Raw genomic sequence first — 13,109 nt, 5'->3', positions numbered from 1 at the left:
AGCAGGGAGCCTGCTTCCTTTCCTCTCTCTCTGCCTGCCTCTCTGCCTACTTGTGATCTCTGTCTGTGAATAAATAAAATTTAAAAAAAAAATTTAAAAATAAATAAATAAATAAAAATAATTTTAAAAAATAGTGACCATGTTCAGTGGATGATTATCAATTTATGAACTTTTCCAGTTCAGGGAGTTCTTTGTCCTCCTTGGCTTTAAGAAATATTCATATATTTTAGCACCTTAATCAAAGGTAGACAAGGACAGGGAAAAGATGTGAAATTAATTTATTAAATTTATTTATGATTTGCAATTCTGGTTCAAGATATTACTAGCAAAAGAAGAAAAAAAAACAAAGGTTAAACTCAGAGCTGGTTGGTTTCCCTCTCTTTCAATTATTCACAGTATCTCTATATGCCATCAACATGAATAATTGGAAGTTGTTTTATTTCCTAAAGCCACAATTTTATCTGTCATTGACAAGTCTAACAATCTACTTTAGCTTACAGTCATAATTTCCCAAGAGACTAAGAGATCAAAAAAGAGATGAAAAAGAGGGAAATTCAATGAAATTTTCTTCTTTTGACATGGTATGAAAACAGCTCTTAAGCAATCACATCTATAATTAACTGGCCTTGTTTAAGTACCAGGAGAGGAGCACACATTTCCTATCTCAGTAAACAATACAACCATTTGTAAAGTCACTCAGGCCAAAAAAGCTTGGGAGTCGTCCTTCTAGTTCACAAACCATCAGATGGGTAACATTCCACCCACGAGATCCAGAAAGTTTCCAACATCCAAAACTGTCCATCAATTCCTCTTTTCCGCCTGTTACAATCAAGATGCCTTGCTTTCTTCTTGTCCTCTCTCTTATACCTTCACTATCTCCCTTTTTGTGCCTCCTTCCATGAGAATTTAAACTTGCACAAGCTCAAACCATCTAAAACAAACTGCACACACATACCCTTCCTGGGACAAATCCCTTCTACCTCGAGAATCCTATTAACCCGCAGACATCCTAGCCAAGCTCCTCAGCAGCTGTTTCAAGTTATTCAATCCCCAGGCTTTTAATCTAACCCAGTGTCCGCTTTATCACTTCTGCTCACTTCAAAGTCACTAGATGGACTCCGCATCAATTATCCAATAAAGTATGTGCCCTTGTCACCCAGCACCTAACAGCTCTGACTGTTCCTGCCTTCTTATAACACTCTCTCGCCCTGGGTTTTGGGACGCCCTTCTCTCTTGGTTTCTTGTCTCACTTTCTGGATAAACTAGCTAATAAACCCAAGGCAGCTACTTCACTCTAACAATTACTCGGCCTCTGAAATGATGTGTATTCATCCAGGCTCCAACAAACGAATTCCTCTCTTCTCACTCTATAGACTCTTCCTAAGTGACTTCCTGTTCTTCCTTCTATATAACGGTAACTCCAGAATCTGTAACTCCACCCCATTAACCTTTACAGGAACACTAGATCCATAAATATAACTTCCTCCTAGCACTTTGTTCTTAGATGTTTATAAGCAACTCATGTTCAACACATCTAAAATCAAACTCTTTATTTCCCAAGCTCCCTTTCAAACCTGCTCTTTTCCCATTATTCCCTATTCAAAGGTAATTTATTTATATAACATGTACATATATAAATACACACACATGCATATATACACATGTGTATATATGTATATGTGCATATAAGTACATGTGTGTATATGTGTATATAAATACACAGATATATAAATATGAGAGCCTACTTTGCCCCACACAAGATGCCATTGCTGGTACATCTGCACTCTCTTCATTGTGTCAGGGTTTATAATCTAATGCACTTACAATCTCCCAGGCTCATTCTTTTTTTTTTTTTAATTTTTAAATTTTTTTATAAACATATAATGAATTATTAGCCCCAGGGGTACAGCCTGTGAATTGCCAGGTTTACACACTTCACAGCACTCACCATAGCACATACCCTCCCCAATGTCCATAACCCCATCATCCTCTCCCTACCCCCTCCCCCCAGACCCCCCTCAGTTTGTTTTGTGACATTAAGAGTCTCTTATGGTTTGTCTCCCTCCCAATCCCATCTTGTTTCATTTATTCTTTTCCTACTCCCCAACCCCCCCACCTTTTGCATCTCCACTTCCTCATATCAGGGAGTTCATATGGTATTTGTCTTTCTCCGATTGACTTATTTTGCCAAGCATAATACCCTCTAGTTCCATCCACATTGTTGCAAATGGCAAGGTTTCATTTCTTTTGATGGCTACATAGTATTCCATTGTGTATATATACCACTTCTTCTTTATCCATTCATCTGTTGATGGACATCTAGGTTCTTTCCATAGTTTGGCTATTGTGGACATTGCTGCTATAAACATTCGGGTGCACGTGCCCCTTCGGATCACTACGTTTGTATCTTTAGGGTAAATACACAGTAGTGCAATTGCTGGGTCATAGAGTAGCTCTATTTTCAACTTCTTGAGGAACCTCCATGTTGTTTTCCAGAGTGGTTGCGCCAACTTGCATTCCCACCAACAGTGTAGGAAGGCTCCCCTTTCTCTGCATCCTCACCAGCATCTGTCATTTCCTGACTTGCTAATTTTAGTCGTTCTGAGTGGTGTGAGGTAGTATCTCATTTTGGTTTTGATTTGTATTTCCCTGATGCCGAGTGATGTGGAGCATTTTTTCACGTGTCTGCTGGCCATCTGGATGTCTTCTTTGCAGAAATGTCTGTTCATGTCCTCTGCCCATTTCTTGATTGGATTATTTGTTCTTCGGGGGTGTTGAGTTTGATAAGTTCTTTATAGATTTTAGATACTAGCCTTTTATCTGAAATGTCGTTTGCAAATATCTTCTCCCATTCTGTCAGTTGTCTTTTGGTTTTATTAACTGTTTCCTTTGCTGTGCAAAAGCTTTTGATCTTGGTGAAGTCCCAATAGTTCATTTTTGCCCTTGCTTCCCTTTCCCAGGCTCATTCTTAACTATCACACTTCTGACCTCCCTTCGTTCTGCTTTCTTTTTATTAGGTAAGAATTATATGGAGATATATATATATATATATATATATATTTTTTTTTTTTTCTAACAAAATGATTTTTTCTAATAAAAGTTTCTCACAAAATGCTGAAATTTTAAAATTCTGGTAACTTAATATTATTTACTCAGGATACTGGTACATTTGTTGACTTAGTTCTTGAGAATGATTTGGTGTCAGTAAATTAAGCTTAAATCTTGTTTTATTTTAAGATTTTATTTGACAGAAAGTGAGAAAGAGGGACAGAGAGGGCACAAGCAGAAGAAGCAGCAGCCAGAGGGAGAGGGAGAAGCAGGCTCCCCATTGAGCAGAGAGCCCGACACAGGACTCAATGCCAGGACTCTGGAGTCACGACCTGAGCCGAAGGCAGATGCTTAACTGACTGAGCCACCCAGGTGCCCCCTAATTCTTGTTTTTAAAGGAAAAGAATCTTTAGGTTGTTAAGTTACAAACTGACCTCACCGTGATTTCAAAATGGATTTGTGAAAATTAATAAAAGAAAATCTAGTTTAGAACGAAGTCAGAAGGCCAGAAGGGGGAGCTCTCATGCATAACCACTAGTTATTTGCAGAACCAAGAGGAAGGGAATCTTGCAAGCCCATACTGCTTGGAACACTTCTTTACCACTCAGGCAGAAGGAAGAAAGGTTTTCTCCTCATCAGCAACTGCCCAGCCAATGAGAAATCATCACAACTCAGCCAATGAAAGGCCAGTATAAATTGCCAGTTTTACTTTGCAAGACTTTTTATTTATAAGCCCACCTCCTTACCCCCACCCCCCCACCCCACAAGTTCCCAAAGACTACTCCTTTTCTTTTGTTCTCCAGACTTGCCTATGCTTCTTTCACTGAAGTGTGCTTGTCCCCAACTACAATTCTCTGTTCCCCAATAAAACCATTTTTGCTGGAATAACTGGCAGCTTTACCTTAAAGGATAAGAGATTACCCTCCTCAACCCCACATAGGCACCAGAAGGCTGTTAAAGTGCTTGAAACAGTGCCTGATACAGTGGGTTCGATACACATGCTCATCATTATATTCTTGTTATTGTAAGAATATCATTGACTTGAAGAAAATAGCAAAAACAAGGGAAAGCAGGATATAAGCATGCGAATAAATATAGTTGTTTTCAAATGGTACATTTTGTAAGGCAGCTGTTCAAAGAGGTTTAAGGAAAATAACTTGGTTATATATTTGTCCCTGTACTTCTGACACATTCCTTGTTCCTCACTTTAGTAAAAAGGCTTGCAACATAACTTGTTAATAACACATGTAGATAAAAATTTTGGAATTGTCAAAAAGACGATTAAGTAGCTCTGACCATTATTTTGTAATTCCATTAGTTCTCAACTATTCCATGAACTTAGAGTGTAACTGAGTTCACCTACTGATTCCTGCAGTCCAGTGGAAAGGTCAAGATGTTACAAAATAACAAAATGTTTGGTCTTCTGGCTTCCCTATTTTGCATTCATGAGAGAGTACACAGCATGCAATAAGCATTAAATAAAAATTCATCAAACTGATTACAATAATCCTAATTCCTGTTTGCTACATTTTAATCCATGTTTGTAACATCTTAATTAAAACCTAAGTATCATTGGTCAAATCCTTCTTAGCCTGAAAATGATAAAAATAAAACAAAACAAAAAACACTTTGGCTATAGTAACCTGATAATATAAACGATAAAGGCAATAAATTCAACTAACAAGTTGCTGTTGGTTTATTTGTTTAAAAATGTAAGCTCTGGGAGTTCAGACTCCAATTCTGTATTGCTGCCAACTTTTTTCCCGCCATTATTGTAGGAGGCAATAGGCATTCCATAAATATGAATAGATGACTGTAAAAACTACATTCTGCCAGTACTTTAACGATATAATACTATCTAAACATAATACTACCTCATTGTTACTTGTGAACACATAACGAACAGTACTCTGAAAGTACGGTGAAACCATCACCTGGTACCAAAAATAAGAATCTCAAGTATCATGAACCATTATAATTCCAGAATTAAACGAGTAAAAACACTGAATACTAATTATGCCTGTAAATTTAAAAACACCCCCTGACATAAATATCTAAACAGCAATATGCTTGCTGTCTAAAGCTGTTGATGTCATCCCATGAAACTGAAGAGAAGACAGGTTCAGACAACTGTTGAAAGTCATTATTCATGTCACCAGCAAAGCAAATAACCAAAGGGAAAGCTAATTCAGCTTTATTTTTATATTATAGATGGTTTTGCAAATTATTTTGTACTCTCGTAGAGCTAAACATACTACATCACTGTAATTAAGGAATTTTAAATGATAAAGCAAATAATAAAAAATTTTTAAAAAGTTTGTTCAAGAGACTCTATCTAAATGTTGTGATACGACTCAGCGGCTGCTTCCCCGGCACTTCTTCTGGATCATCCCCCTCCGCTTGATCTCTAATTACTGGAGTCCCTAGAGCTCATCTTCGAGTCTATTTTCGGTCCATACTTTGTCTACATGAATCCATCCAGACCACTGGATAAATAACATCAATGTGCTGATGACTCTCAAACCTCTATTTCCAGTTGCAACCTCTCCACTTAATTCCAGACTTGTATATCCACACGGCCACTAACTAAGCCCACTTCGCTGTCAAATAGACATCTCGAGGTTACCATTTCCCATACCAAATTCTCAACCTACTACCCTAAACTTACTAATATCCTAATTCTACTCTCTTATATTTGTTATCTGGAAAAACAGCATTATCATTCACGTACTTGCTCGGGCCAAAATCTTGGGGTAACCATAACTCTTATGCTCATCTGATCCAACAATAAACCCTCTGGCCTCCTCTGCCTTCACAACAGCTCTAACCACTCAACACTATTTTATTACATCACCATCTCTTGCCTGGCCTCTGTAGCAGCATCCTAAGTGGACACTCACTGTCACTCTTGTACCCCAAGAGCTTATTCATCTAGAATCACAGAAGCACTTTAAACACCAAAGTCAGATCATTCCACGTCCTGGCTCTCAAAATGAGCAGCTTTCCATCACACTTAGAATAAAATTCAAATCTTGACATATTATTTGTCAAGGTCCTAATAGGACCTTGACAAAGGTCAAGGTCATAAAGGATTAGGCCCTGAGAGATCTCTGAAATAATTTCTTTCCACCCTCAAACTCATTCGAATCTCCCAGCCAACAGCAGCTTGTTTGCCGACCATGAACATGCTAAGTACAGCCCACTGTCAGGGTCTTCAGAACATCTCTGACCTTATACCTGGAACACTCTATTCAGACCACTCCATGGTTTGCTTCTTCACCTTGTGCACATCTCTAATCAAAGGTACCCTCTCTTACCACCCTATCTACAACAGAATACTGCTCCATCATGCTCTCTCTCTCCACCTTATTTTTCTTCAAGCATTTAAAATTGATGGACATGATACTATGTCATTATTTTTTTTTTGTCTGCTTATATTCTATTTCTACCAGGAGTGCATATACTTCCTGAGGGCATAAACCATGTCCATTTTATTCAGCACTGAATCCCCAGTACCTATAATAGTATCTGATACAGAGTAGGTGCTTAATATTTGTTGAAAAAGTGAATAAATTCAAGAAATCAAGGTTTATTTTTGCAGGACTCACATGCATACCAACACTGAAAACATATTAACAACTGCCAAACTGCTTCCAAATACTTAAATGTGAATGTCTCAAAGTCTACAGAAAAGTATAATTGATCACACTGACTTTTTCGTAACAAACATAAAAATCTGCAAGCTTTATTGGTGTATTCTTTCTACTGAAGAGTGTGTGTGTGTGTGTGTGTGTGTGTGTGTGTGTGTGTACAAACTTCCAACAGGCTATAAAATAGGGGTTCTTTCTCAAGCACGATAACCAAAACACCCTACTCCCTAGAATTATTACAGTAAATAGTAAAAAGCAAAAATGTACTTACCTCCCTTTTTCTACCAAGAGCAAGACATCCATTTTTTCCCCATTTTGAACCACTGTGCTGATTGCTGGAGAGAGAGGAGAAAAGCATGAATCCATTATTTAAAACATGACACTAAATACCCATTAAGACACAATTATTAATAATACTTAGTCATGTTGGGAAGTCAGGTGTCATAATTTTATGTAAAAGCTACTGTTATCATATGCAATAAAGAAATTTAAGATGAAAGAGGAACAAAAATCTTACTCAGCTCCTGCAGTCTTCTTAAGTGCATTCTATCTTCCTGAACTTCTTGCATTTGAAGACAAAAGCGCAAACTAGACTTTTCCATAGAAAACCAGCCTTTTCTCCACTGATCCAGGGCATGGCAGTCTTTGTAGTAGAGTTGACCAATCAAATCATAGTCGGCTTCTGTTAAGTTTTCAGCAACAAAGGGAACAAAATGCTGTTAAAACAAATACAGAAAAGTAATAAATACAGTGCAAATAGGAAATCCCCTTTCCTACCTACGGACTTGAGGGAAAGCAGAAAAACATGTAAACCAGTTTTTCTACCTAAAAAATTTAGAAGTAACCCAAATTTCAAAACAATTATATAAACTTGCTATCAATCTTAAAACTGCACAGCTATAATGTATTTTCAAATGGCAGCGTCTCAAACCACTTTTTTTGATATATATAGAATTGAAATGGGAAGACATCTTCTATGCTGATTTGCGGCATTTTTCAAAATGTCAACCTTCAATGTTTGTCTCCATTTATATCTTTTACTGAATCTGCTCCTTTCCCCTTTGTGTATACAATGAATAACATATCTACCTATGAAGAGACATACATAGAAATGACTTCACAATAGTGAAAAGATCTTAATCATCATAACAGGGCCTGAATTCAAAGAATGATTCCTCCAGGGTCCTACATTATTTTTTTTTCTCTGCTTAAGGCTATAAGAAGGAAACTCATAATCTCTTTTGACTATAACCTTTGAAAACTTAATGAAGTATGGACATTTTTCCCAGAATCTTGTGTAAAATTTCTATGGATCTCTGAAGCTCAACCACAGAACCCAAGTTAAGAGTATTCTCTGGACTTAGGGTAAGTATGTAATATTTCATTACCTTGGCTATTGCCTCTGTCCATTTTCTTTGAGCTTGAGATGTTTCAGCTCCAAATAAAAATGCACGTTCTGAGGGTAAATAGATCTCAAAGGTAAAGATGGGCCTGCAGCACACATGAATAAAAAGATACCACTGTTTATGTTTGGCTCTTAGGGAAACAACACAAAAGTCAAGTTTTTTATTAAATTCCCTTTGAAAACCCGATAATACTTTGAAATCTATCATTTTTTCCAGCAATTAATATTTTAATTCATTTGACTAAATGGAATACACTGTATCAGACAAAAGGAATATCCTTCTGATGACTGAATCACTCTAATGCATGACTGTGTTCATGCCCCGGACACTCATTAGTTGACTAATGCGACAATCCCTTTGGTCTCCTCTTCCCTCCCAGACCAGGCCATCTTGACACCCTTTTTAAAGCAAACACTGTCCAAACCATTCTCTAATCAGCCCTCTTCCTGTCTTACTTCACAGATATTCCTCCCATTATATCATCTTATCCCAAAATTTTATTTCCTTATTTTAGATTTTAGATTTAGAGCAACATCCCAGGTCCTAAATTCTCCCCTGGGACCCTCATCCAGATCTCCAACTATTTCCCGGAATATGTTAAGTACGTTGCTGTTGTTACCTAAAAGATCTCAAAATACTCCATATCCAAATCATCTTTCTTCCTCTTTTTTACCCCACACTGCTTGTATTTGCCTCATGTTTCCTTTAATTCAGAGGCATCACCATCTATTTCATCAACAAGCTCAAAAACTTGGGGTTTAATTTCTTCTTAACAGCAGCTCTTCATCCCGTCAAGAGAGTTAATCTCATTAGTTCAATCATAACATTCTCTCAACTCACTTTTTTTTTTTAATGATCTCCTCCTCTAGGTAAACTCTCAGTAATTGTGGTCTCTCATCCTCCCATCTCTCTCTCACCACTTCAGCCAGCTTTCTTCCTCAAATACAAATCTAAATAAAATCTCAAAAACCTCTCACTGCCTACATCAGTGAATCCAAACTCTTTAAAGTGCTATTTAAGGAGACTCAGAGCATGGCTGCAATAGATACTTCATAACTTTCTTTCATTGTGGATTGTTTCTCTTGCATGCTTACTTGTATCAGGAACATTCTATCAAGAATGTTTTATTTTAATCAGCATGAATGATTACATGCTGACATAAACTAATATTATTTTAACTTATATTTTATTTACTAATTGAGCAACCGAATATTAGAATGCATTTTATTTTAATATTTCACAGTAAGCCACATTAAGTTTATACTTCATTTGGAATAAAAGCATTATTAAGATTAAAACAAAAACAAATTCAACTAGTAATCAGTTTTGTTGATTTACTAGGAAACAGTAGTCACTTTATCTAGGATATACTGGTCAGGGTATACTAATGATACTATGTTAAATGTAATATTATGTAAATGACAAAGTTTTGAAAATCTCTTTCTATTCTCATGAAATTTATATTATGATGTTTCTATGAAACTGACTTATGCAGATTTTAATATTTAAAATTTTTTATTAATTACATTATAAAATGTAACTTTCACGCCAAGTATCTTAGACGGTTTGTTTTTAAAAGTCCTCACAAAAAATTAATAAACCATTCTTCAAGTCAAATATATCAAATAAATAATGCTCGCTCTTTTAACTGCAACTTTTTTGAGACCATTAAAATGCTAAAGTAAATCTTTAGGTATTTACTTTAATTTAGCATTTCAATATGCTAAATTTTAATTTAATAATGCTTTAATAATATAGCATTTCAGTATATTAAATATATTTAGTTTTTTATTTTAATGCAAATAAGTCATTACTGAATATTTTCCTTTGAATGATAATGTATTAAATGAATGCATAAATTCTGCTACTAGTCCACCATTCAAATCAGTAAATTATAAAAACTTTAGGACTACATGTTCTAGAATGGAATGCTATAAATTTAAGATTAGATGTAAATACATTAGCCTTTCGGAGTACCCAGTATAATATTTTAATTTTCCTACTTTTTAGCAAATTCCCTAAGGAACTTCCAGAAGCTGCAAAATGATTAGGCTTCAAGAAACTATTAAATCCTTCTACAGTAAGTAAATGAAGAATTATCAACAAAACTCTTATTAGGTATGAAAAATATCAGAAACTATTGTTCACCTCCTACCTGTTTAACAGTAGACCTACCCAGTATTTAAATAGAAGTCTTCTTTGTGTACAGCCAGGCAGATAACTTCATTGATGTTAATGGTGCCATTAGGTGCGGTAGACTTATCATTTTCATAGTAACTCAAGAAGCCTCCTTCCAAAACACACCACTTTTTATTTGTCTCTAGAAATTTAAAACAAATCACAAACTGAGTTACATCATAATTCTAATTTTTAAATAATACACAGTTTAAATAACAACAGGATTCAAATTTATTAATTTGCTATTTTGTGTAAAGAGTATGCTAGTGCTGTGTGGGATATATAGTCCCTTTCTCTGCTCTTAAAAAATATACACTCTAGTAACAAGGAATGTACAAGACAAAAATAACGATGATATGGATGACCAGAAAAGCAGACAGATCCATAAGGAGATTGCTGTGAAACAACTCTGAAACAGTAAGGACTGATGTCTGCACTATTCAGAGGAATACATGTAGTGTAAAAAGACAGACTGTGGTCGATGTTGGGTAGGTATGCAAAAGAAGAAAGGGGCCTTAACCTGCCGTGTCCTTAATGCCCTGGTTAGGGAATTTAAATTCACATTGTAAGGGGACTTACACTGTGGCCTGCAGGCCAAATCTGTATCATCACCTGTTTTTATAAATAAAGTTTTATTAAAACACAGCCACATGTATTAGCTTATGGATTATCTGTGGCTGTCTAGGCACTGTGTGGAGACAGAGGTAAGGTGCCATTCTAGAAACAAAGTGGTTACAGGACATTCTACAGACTCCTAGTTTACATACAAAAGGAAGCCAGTGATAACCAAGCTCCAAATCCCAACACTCTTAGCAAGAGATAGAATCTTCTGACAACTGATCCCAAACATTTAAAAGAAAGTTTCCAACGTAAAAGACAGAGACCAAAACCAAAATAATCAATTTTTTAAACTATAAGTAATATCAGACTGTCAAGGGAAGATACTGTAGACATAAAACAAGAAAACATGTTCTAAAAAGGAAATTTAAGAACACAAAAAATATATTTTGGTAACTTAAAATGGAATCATGAATTTTAAAAATTTAAAAATTAAAAAGAGAGAGAGAGAGAGAGAGAAAGCTTAGAAAAGAAAGTTTCCCAAAAGTAAAACATGAGGGAGAAAAAGACAGTATAAGATGATGGAGCTGTAAGATTATAAAAGTAATATAAGAAGTAATATTACTTTCAGGAAAAAGATTAGATAAAAAGAATTTATCAAGACAAAGAATAATGTCTAAAAATTTAAAAAAAAAAGGAACAAATATGTTTTCCATTAAAGCTGTATTATGCTTGTGCATGTACTGCTTTGGTAAAATAAAAATTAGGGGGAAAATGCTTATAAAGATCACCAATTAGTGTGTCGCTTCCAGATTAGTTTAAAAAAAAAATTGAATTTTTGGCCAACTCAAAAGGCATGGTTCCCTAATTGGCAATTCTCAGCAATCTCAAAGGTCTGAAAACAAAAGTAGAGAAAAATAGAAGAGACTGGCCAAGCTATTTTTTAATGGGTAAAAAGAAATAAACAGTTTTGGAGGGTAGCAAGAATGCTTCTGAAATCACAACTGAGATCCAACTAAAGGTGGAAAGGGTTGATAAACCAAAACTGGAAATTATTTGTTTGGGGTTGATGAACAAGAATAACTGAAAGGGTCAAAGAAAAATAAGAACTAATCACAACAATGTTAACCATGGAGCATTACTTTAAAGGTACATAATAAGCCAAATTCTGCTAATGCATCAATTCTGAGAATATCAGTTTGGAAGTACAGTAATACATACAGGTTAACAGAACATCTGAGTCAATGTAGCCATGAGTATCAACAATGGAGCGTACACATAGAAATAACATTGTAATAAATGGAATTTAAACTAAAGACGAATCAACAATGGAAATGGATACAAAGGGAGGAAAAGTTATTAACTGCTACAACTGAATGGAGACTTAACAGAAGTCAGAAACTACTTCCTAAAGGCCTTCTAATTTCCCTTTTAATTTTGAAGATAAAAGTTTGGGTCATTTCTAAAAAAGATATAAAGCCTGTCTGCAGAGTGGAATTTAATGGAAGACTGCGGGGCTGGGAAGAAAGCGTTGTTTCGGAAACAGGTCTGCTCAGGCTTGTTTTACTCCTATTGAATTCTGGAAAGAAAACAAGATGAGGTGTTTAGCCTCAAAAACCATCAAGAGGAGAAACTCTTAAAAGGGCAAAATCCTGCGAGCTGAGGTTCATTGTATTCTGAGTAACTGCCAAATGAAAAGCTGAATCAGAAATGGCAGAGGAAAACAGCACAAAGAATTCCTTGTGGGTACTGGGAAAGAAAGCTCACAGAGACCCGACCAATGCCTAATGGAAGGTAGAGTGGAATTTAATGGAAGAACATTAAATTCCTGTGATAGGAAATCTGGCACTCACTCATTTGGGAAGCAATGAAAAGCTTCTGCCGGATTGTGTCAGTCCTGAACATCCAGGACCGCCAAATCCTGAGTCATAGTATGCACTCTGCACAGTTCTATGGAAATCATGAAATGCCGTAATTTTTAAATGAATATTCATTGTAGATTTTGAGATATAAGACAAGGAAAAGGCAAAGTATTAACTAACTGGAATTATAAAACTACTTCAAAATAATGTACTCAGATGAAGAGGATAATCCTCATAAAGAATAAAGCAAAAAAATGCACATTTATTGAGTACATAAATAATTACTGGCATAGCTAGGAATCCCACCACCTGTCTTCAAGCAGTGTGCAGTCCAGTCCAAGAAGAGGTATGTCTGCAGTAATAACCCTGGTGGTGGCAGGGGGGCCTTTCGGGGTTAGAAGCATTCA

The 13,109-nt window shown here is 35.8% G+C and overlaps 1 protein-coding gene across 2 annotated transcripts in view; it reads right to left on the bottom strand.

Moving 5' to 3' along the window:
• The window catches only part of LOC111149134 (ArfGAP with RhoGAP domain, ankyrin repeat and PH domain 2), a 185,229-nt gene that overhangs the window by 84,646 nt on the left and 87,474 nt on the right, over positions 1–13,109 (bottom strand). For both annotated transcript variants that reach the window (XM_022506074.1, XM_022506073.1), the window contains 4 exons: positions 10,280–10,424; positions 8,087–8,189; positions 7,216–7,414; positions 6,970–7,033 (listed from right to left, as the gene is read on the bottom strand). In XM_022506074.1, the coding sequence (XP_022361782.1) occupies positions 6,970–7,033; positions 7,216–7,414; positions 8,087–8,189; positions 10,280–10,424 (511 nt within the window). The remainder of the gene's footprint in view (positions 1–6,969; positions 7,034–7,215; positions 7,415–8,086; positions 8,190–10,279; positions 10,425–13,109) is intronic.

Source organism: Enhydra lutris, unplaced genomic scaffold, assembly GCF_002288905.1.
Source record: "Enhydra lutris kenyoni isolate GAN:26980312 unplaced genomic scaffold, ASM228890v2 scaffoldscaffold21, whole genome shotgun sequence".
In the NCBI taxonomy this organism is placed as follows: Eukaryota; Metazoa; Chordata; class Mammalia; order Carnivora; family Mustelidae; genus Enhydra; species Enhydra lutris.
Note: the sequence above shows the minus strand (reverse complement) of the source record. Positions and strands in the feature narration are given on the sequence as shown.